General features: G+C 37.8%; 3 protein-coding genes across 3 annotated transcripts; 2 read left to right on the top strand and 1 right to left on the bottom strand.

Moving 5' to 3' along the window:
- Positions 1–1,765: 1,765 nt before the first annotated feature.
- On the top strand, positions 1,766–2,151 carry LOC109129325 (uncharacterized). The gene has a single exon (XM_019237264.2). The coding sequence runs from the start codon at positions 1,804–1,806 to the stop codon at positions 2,005–2,007; it is 204 nt and encodes a 67-aa protein (XP_019092809.2). The 5' UTR covers positions 1,766–1,803; the 3' UTR covers positions 2,008–2,151.
- A 206-nt stretch (positions 2,152–2,357) lies between these two features.
- On the bottom strand, positions 2,358–2,716 carry LOC109129324 (uncharacterized). The gene has a single exon (XM_087489639.1). The coding sequence runs from the start codon at positions 2,674–2,676 to the stop codon at positions 2,473–2,475; it is 204 nt and encodes a 67-aa protein (XP_087345765.1). The 5' UTR covers positions 2,677–2,716; the 3' UTR covers positions 2,358–2,472.
- Positions 2,717–4,024: 1,308 nt separating this feature from the next.
- Positions 4,025–5,533, top strand: LOC104745467 (basic endochitinase B-like). The gene is made up of 2 exons (XM_010466716.3): positions 4,025–4,664; positions 4,837–5,533. The coding sequence occupies exons 1-2, from the start codon at positions 4,193–4,195 to the stop codon at positions 5,385–5,387; spliced, it is 1,023 nt and encodes a 340-aa protein (XP_010465018.2). The 5' UTR covers positions 4,025–4,192; the 3' UTR covers positions 5,388–5,533.
- The last annotated feature ends 2,264 nt before the right edge of the window (positions 5,534–7,797 follow it).

The following is a 7,797-nucleotide window of genomic DNA, read 5'->3' as shown; positions in this document are numbered from 1 at the left end:
TTTTTTGCATACAAAGCGGGGAAAAAAAAATTGGACAGTTTGGGGAATCGAACGTAGGAACTGAAGGTGAGAGTTACCTAAACACAACTACTAGGCTACCTTTTCCGAGAAGTGCTAGCTTTGCTTGTAATTATGGCCGGCTCTGGATATACTTACAAAAATGTTTTATTTTGAGTTCTCACCGCTTACATAAGAAAGAATTAAAACTCAAAAAAGAATAGTGTACTTTGTTATGTTTAGAGCAATTTCATCGATGATACTGCTATTTGGGTGTCATAAAAAAAGTAAACAATAATATTTTTGTTTTAATTTGATTATTTTTTTTTTACACCGCCAGTCAAATAATAACACATGTATATTCAGTGTCTTGATTGCTCTCGGCAGAGACACTCTTCTTCATCTCTCAAACGTTTTCTCATATTTTTTAAATTCTTCAGATCCTATGTAAAATATGTCCGATGAACATGCTCTTAAATTGGTGTTCTTCTACCAAATTTATCACACAGTTTCATACGTAAAAAGTTATATTATTACTATTTACTAGCTTGTAGATATGGATAATTCCCAAAATAAATCAACATCTAACCTAAGAGCATGTGCAACGGCGTGCACTTGGGCCGTCCTTCATTTTTTGTGATTTTAATTTAATTCAAAAAAGCCTAATATCAAAGAAACGATTCTTATTTTGGGACGTTTTTCGTCCGTCCACTTCGACACGTGCTTTATTGTGATTGGCTGTAGAATTTGTCTTGGGTTTTTTTTTTCTTTTGTTTTTTAGATTCTCGAGACTTAGTGGTCGGACAGTAGAAGATTCCAGAACCACACTGGGAAGGATTGCATTCCACTAGGGGAAGAAGAAGCGTCACACGGAGACTGTCCTCCGGCGAGAAGAACCTCGAGGCATGATGCTCGGAGGAAGCCAATTTAATTGGGTACCAATGTAAGCTCGAACCCTGGTGGGAGTCGTTCTCAACTGAGAGACTCGACCACTTTGAACAGGTTCGAATCGGTATTTGTCAGGTTCGTTTCCATTTTAATTTTGTGATCCTTTTGACTCATTTGTTTAAAAGATCCAGTTTTTTTGCTTGATAGATTCTGCTCTGGTTTTATTTTTGGCATCTTGATTTGGGTTTGAGTTCTTCCATCAGTTGGGATTAAAAGATGCTAGCTTTGGATTTGTAGATGTAGAATTAGAGTCTGTAATGCCTTTATTTCTGCTTTAATTTTGATTTTGACTGTGGTTGATGATTAATTGGAAGCTAAAAAAGCATCTGATTTGAGCCGATTGTTATAAGCTTGTGAACAAATATGTTTAAACTGATGCACCTGGTGAGCAGCTGATTGAATTGTTCTATCCAGTCTCCATTATAATGCAAAAGAAGAGTTCTTTTTTTTTGATGTAATGTTTTGCAATCTTCACACCATGATGTTACTCATCTTTGATTTTCTTGTGCTTAGAGCACTGTCACTTTTATCTTGGCGTTGTAGTTCTTAGGATGAGCATTAACAATTGGAAGGGTCTTTCTATTCAATCGATTTTGATTTTTGTGTTTTCACTATATAAACAATATACGTCAATGTTCTACGATGGCCTCAGAGCTTCTGGAGTCTCAGTTCTGCTATGTTAAAAGGAGTAATTAGAAGTGTTGTTATATACATGTTTCGGAGTTCTCTTTAGTTACTCATCCTGTGATTTGTATAGATTGAACAGTTAGCTAAGACTTTTCATACTTGGGTCTGTTCTGTAACATGTGACAATTTTTACACTTTCTTGAATGTTGCAGGTTTAAGACTTTAAAAACAATGGCGGGATTTCCAGGTTTTAGTTACCTTGGTCCAAAAAGCAAGAACACGGTTGTAGCGGGAGGATTAACGACTTTTGTTTTTGGGGTATACTTCTACACAATGAGGCTTGTTGGTGGCACGGACGAACTTCAGGTGGCTATTGACAAGTTCGAAGGCCAAAAACCAGTTGAGACCGACACCAAGGTTCCATCTAAAGTCTAATCCTCACCGGCTTGTTATGTCCAACCAAACTCGTTGTTGTTTATCTTTTGTCTTCAAAGTTCTTTACTTCACTCTCGTTCGTCAGATTGGTATCTGTGTTTGAGTCTCAGTCCAATCCCTAATACAGTGTTTTAAACAAGAGAATTCTGATCAGGACATGGTTTTAATGTTCTTGACAAATAGACACTAATACTCATATTAAGAATAAGAACCTTTCAAAAAATTACTATTATAATTGGGGGACCAAAAATGAAGGACAACCAATGCCCATGGTCTTAGTGTCTATTTGTCAAGAACATTAAAACCATGTCCTGATCAGAGTTCTCTTGTTTGAAACACTGTATTAGGGATTGGACTGAGACTCAAACACAGATACCAATCTGACGAACGAGAGTGAAGTAAAGAACTTTGAAGACAAAAGATAAACAACAACGAGTTTGGTTGGACATAACAAGCCGGTGAGGATTAGACTTTAGATGGAACCTTGGTGTCGGTCTCAACTGGTTTTTGGCCTTCGAACTTGTCAATAGCCACATGAAGTTTGTCCGTGCCACCAACAGTCCTCATTGTGTAGAAGTATACCCCAAAAACAAAAGCCGTTAATCCTCCCGCTACAACCGTGTTCTTGCTTTTTGGACCAAGGTAACTAAAACCTGGAAATCCCGCCATTGTTTTTAAAGTCTTAAACCTGCAACATTCAAGAAAGTGTAAAAATTGTCACATGTTACAGAACAGACCCCAAGTATGAAAAGTCTTAGCTAACTGTTCAATCTATACAAATCACAGGATGAGTAACTAAAGAGAACTCCGAAACATGTATATAACAACACTTCTAATTACTCATTTTAAAATAGCAGAACTGAGACTCCAGAAGCTCTGAGGCCATCGTAGAACATTGACATATATTGTTCATATAGTGAAAACACAAAAATCAAAATCGATTGAATAGAAAGACCCTTCCAATTGTTAATGCTCATCCTAAGAACTACAACGCCAAGATAAAAGTGACAGTGCTCTAAGCACAAGAAAATCAAAGATGAGTAACATCATGGTGTGAAGATTGCAAAACATTACAGCAAAAAAAAGAACTCTTCTTTTGCATTATAATGGAGACTGGATAGAACAATTCGATCAGCTGCTCACCAGGTGCATCAGTTTAAACATATTTGTTCACAAGCTTATAACAATCGGCTCAAATCAGATGCTTTTTTAGCTTCCAATTAATCATCAACCACAGTCAAAATCAAAATTAAAGCAGAAATAAAGGCATTACAGACTCTAATTCTACATCTACAAATCCAAAGCTAGCATCTTTTAATCCCAACTGATGGAAGAATTCAAACCCAGATCAAGATGCCAAAAATAAAACCAGAGCAGAATCTATCAAGCAAAAAAACTGGATCTTTTGAACAAATGAGTCAAAAGGATCACAAAATTAAAATGGAAACGAACCTGACAAATACCAATTCGAACCTGTTCAAAGTGGTCGAGTCTCTCAGTTGAGAACGACTCCCACCAGGGTTCGAGGTTACATTGGTACCCAATTAAATTGGCTTCCTCCGAGCATCATGCCTCGAGGTTCTTCTCGCCGGAGGACAGTCTCCGTGCGACGCTTCTTCTTCCCCTAGTGGAATGCAATCCTTCCCAGTGTGGTTCTGGAATCTTCTACTGTCCGACCACTAAGTCTCGAGAATCTTAAAAAAAAAAGAAAAAAAAAAACCCAAGACAAATTCTACAGCCAATCACAATAAAGCACGTGTCGAAGTGGACGGACAAAAAACGTCCGAAAATAAGAATCGTTTCTTTGATATTAGGCTTTTTGAATTAAATTAAAATCACAAAAAATGAAGGACGGCCCAAGTGCACGCCGTTGCACATGCTCTAATGCTCATATTAAGAATAAGAACTTTTCAAAATATTACTATTATAATTGGGGGACAAAAAATGAAGGACAACCAATGCCCATGGTCTACCATTGAGTAAAGGAATATATAATTTTAAAACAAACCTTCAAAATACTGTTTCTTTCCCATAGCCATACTCCACAGACATATCAAACTATAAACTATCAGAAAACTTGACGTGATTTTTTTTTTTTGACGAAAACTTGACGTGATTTAACACACATATTAATTGAATATTGGATACTAGCTACTATATATATATCCTTGATGCGTACAAAAAAATGGAAAAAGAAAACCATTCGAGGAAAATGAAGACTAATCTTTTGCTGTTTCTCCTCTTCTCACTTCTTTTATCACTTTCATCAGCCGAGCAATGTGGTCGTCAAGCCGGAGAAGCACTCTGTCCCAACGGTCTATGCTGCAGTGAGTTCGGATGGTGCGGTAACACCGAACCTTACTGTAAGGTGCCTGGCTGCCAAAGCCAGTGCACTCCCGGCGGTACTCCTCCTGTTCCCCCCGGTGGTACTCCTCCTGGTCCCCCCGGCGATCTTTCGGGCATCATTTCAAGATCTCAGTTCGAAGATATGCTTAAGCATAGGAACGACGCTGCTTGTCTTGCTAAAGGTTTCTACACTTACGACGCCTTTATCAACGCTGCAAATTCCTTCCCTGGCTTTGGCACCACCGGAGACACAGCCACAAGGAAGAAGGAGGTCGCCGCCTTCTTCGGCCAGACTTCCCACGAAACCACAGGTACTTACTGATTTATTAGATTCATCTAGAAAAGATCTACACACATTTTTTTATATAAAGAGAAAAGATCTACACACTATACAGTTGCGAATATTCTAATTATTTCCAAATTACGTTTAAATAATATAAAGTTGTGACTATTTATTGATGAAACGGATGGTTACATGTGCAGGTGGGTGGCCAACAGCACCGGACGGACCATATTCATGGGGCTACTGTTTCAAGCAAGAACGTGATCCTCCTTCAAACTACTGTGAACCGAGCGCCGCGTGGCCATGCGCACGAGACAAACGCTACTACGGAAGAGGACCGATGCAGCTGACGTGGAACTACAACTACGGTCAATGCGCAAGAGCCATAGGAGTTGACTTACTCAACAACCCTGACCTCGTAGCCAACGACGCAGTGATCGCTTTCAAAGCCGCGATTTGGTTCTGGATGACTGCTCAGCCTCCAAAACCGTCGTGCCACGCCGTTATCGCCGGCCAATGGCAGCCGTCAGACGCTGACCGTGCCGCCGGGAGATTACCAGGTTACGGAGTGATTACGAACATCATTAACGGTGGATTGGAGTGCGGGCGTGGTCAAGACGGGAGAGTAGCGGATCGTATAGGGTTTTATCAGAGGTATTGTAACATATTTGGGGTTAATCCTGGAGGGAACCTTGATTGTTACAACCAAAGGTCCTTTGTTAACGGCCTCCTCAACGCTGCTATTTTATAAGGAGTATATATTATTATATATGCATCTTTAATTACCGTGATTGAATAATGCTGCTATCAAAAAATATATATATGCAGCTTTGTATCAAAACAATTATATCAGACAAATAAAACTCTGTCCAAGAAGTTATTCCCTTTGATGTTTAAGAATTTTTTTTTCAAGATTTTACACTACATTAATTTTTTTTTTTTTTTGATAGGATGCTACATTTAATTTAGTTTGATGTTTTATGATTTTTAATATTCTGCAGTATTTTCTCTTATTTGTTGATTTTTCTAATTAAATACAAATTATGTTTTCAATGCAAAAGAAAAATATATAATTAATTTGATAATTAAACTTTGTGCTTTAAAAAGAAAAACAATTAGAACATAAAGAGTATAATAAAGTAAAAATTGTATGAAATGGACCTCTTAAGTGGGCTTTAGATATATATATTTTTTTTTGTTAAAGTGGGCTTTAGATATTGCATAGACAAATGTGCATAGATATTTATACTTTTATTAGCATAAACCATATATTATCATAAGTTGTAAAATAAAAAGTTATGGAATGTATGGAATGTAAACTTGCAAAATGGAAAATCGCAGAATTGAAAATATGTTGATTGGACGCAAAATATAATTTTCTATTACCAAAAGATATTTATTTTTAAGAAATTGAATAGTAATTCGAGAAAAAAAATTAGTATATTTTAAGTATATAAAATTATTAAAAAGTTGTGTATTTTTAAATAATAGATGAAATTTATACAAATTATAGATTTATATCAGTATAATGAAAACTAGTTTAGAAACAAGTCAAAATAGCATGTAATTACGTAAATAGAGTGTGTATGTAAAAAGCTGGAAAGCATTTTTTTTTTTATCACTTTTGATATTCTTTTTTGTGAGGGAGTAAATTCAGTATCGCAGTGATTTTTCAAGTACCAATCATAACCCTTACTCTTCTTCTTCATAATTTCCTCTCTCCCTTTTCATTCTACCAAGCTCAGCTAAAGTCATCGCATATTAGCATCATCGCATGTAGGATTCCCAACCTTAAATGGCATTGCCTACCAAAGATGGTTCCTCACATTTTCAAAAGGGGACCAGTATTGGAGACGCGAGTCAAGGAAACAAAGGTAGATGCAATAGTATCATCGGTTTTTCCCACCTGGTCTTTTTTGGCAAATTATGAGTATCATCGTTTAGGTTGTATTTGGGTTATTTGGAGACCAAATGTGAGGTTGACACCGGTTTTAAAGAGTGACCAAATTGTCACTTGCTCTGTTTTGCTTGATGGTGAAGCAGAGGAATTTTTCTGTTCTTTTATTTATGCAAGGAACACGATGGAAGAGAGAAGGGCATTATGGGATGATATGTGAAACCATCATGATTCTCTACTCTTCCGGAACAAGCCGTGGTTAATAATGGGTGACTTTAATGAAATATTGGATGATGAGGAGCACTCTGATTATTCTCTTTCTCTTGTTTTGCCTTCGGGTATGTGTGAATTTCAAGCTGCTGTGAGTCATTGCAACTTGAAGGATATAGGATATCATGGTCCGTTGTTCACCTGGTGCAACAAGCGTGATCATGGCCTCATCTGAAAAAAACTAGATTGTGTCCTTATCAATGATGTCTGGCTGCATCGATTCCCTCGTGCTTACTGTACCTTTAAGGCTGGAGGATGCTCTGATCACCTTCGTAGTCGAGTACAGTTAGATGTTGGTACACCTGCTCTGAAAAAGCCGTTTAAGTTTGTGAACTATGTCGCTAATCTGGCTGATTTTTTGCCTCTTGTGAGGTCATACTGGGATGAAACATAGGCTCTATTCATTTTCACATCCGCAATGTTCAGATTTATGAAGAAACTTAAAGGCCTGAAACATGATATTCGTGCCTTGACAAAGGATCGATTGGGTGATCTGGTCAAAAGAACTCGTGAGGCTCATCTGCGTTATGTACCAAGCAAGCTGAGACCTTGGCAAATCCAACTGTTTCTGCTATGCAAGAGGAGGCAGAGGCTTTCGAGAGATGGCAGTGTGTCGCTGGTCTTAAAGAGGAGTTTTTGAAACAGCGATCGAAATTGCACTGGCTCCTTGTGAGGGATCAGAATAACCGTGTTTTTCACAATGCAGTTAAAATACGAGAAGTCAAAACTCTATCCGTGAGGTTCACTGTGCAGACGGTTCTATTGCGAACACACAAGCGACCATTAAACAAGAGGCAGTCAGGTTTTTCTTTGACTTTCTTGGACAGTCTCCAAGTGATTATCCAGGAAATACTGTGGAATTGCTTGAATCTTTATTGCCTTTTCGCTGTAGTGACATTCACTCAGCCATGTTAATCAGAGAAGTTTCTGCAGAGGAGATTAGAAGTGTTCTGTTCTCCATGCCTGCAAACAAAAGTCCGGGACCGGATGGATA

This window comes from Camelina sativa, chromosome 15 (genome assembly GCF_030686135.1).
Source record: "Camelina sativa cultivar CO46 ecotype springtype chromosome 15, ASM3068613v1".
NCBI lineage: Eukaryota > Viridiplantae > Streptophyta > Magnoliopsida > Brassicales > Brassicaceae > Camelina > Camelina sativa.
Note: the sequence above shows the minus strand (reverse complement) of the source record. Positions and strands in the feature narration are given on the sequence as shown.

Bases quoted from the DNA above. Each gene is read 5' to 3' on its own strand.
- LOC109129325 (XM_019237264.2), top strand. From the start codon at position 1,804: ATGGCGGGATTTCCAGGTTTTAGTTACCTTGGTCCAAAAAGCAAGAAC.
- LOC109129324 (XM_087489639.1), bottom strand. From the start codon at position 2,676: ATGGCGGGATTTCCAGGTTTTAGTTACCTTGGTCCAAAAAGCAAGAAC.
- LOC104745467 (XM_010466716.3), top strand. From the start codon at position 4,193: ATGGAAAAAGAAAACCATTCGAGGAAAATGAAGACTAATCTTTTGCTG. The intron at 4,665-4,836 runs GTACTTACTGAT...TTACATGTGCAG, and splicing joins GACTTCCCACGAAACCACAG to GTGGGTGGCCAACAGCACCG.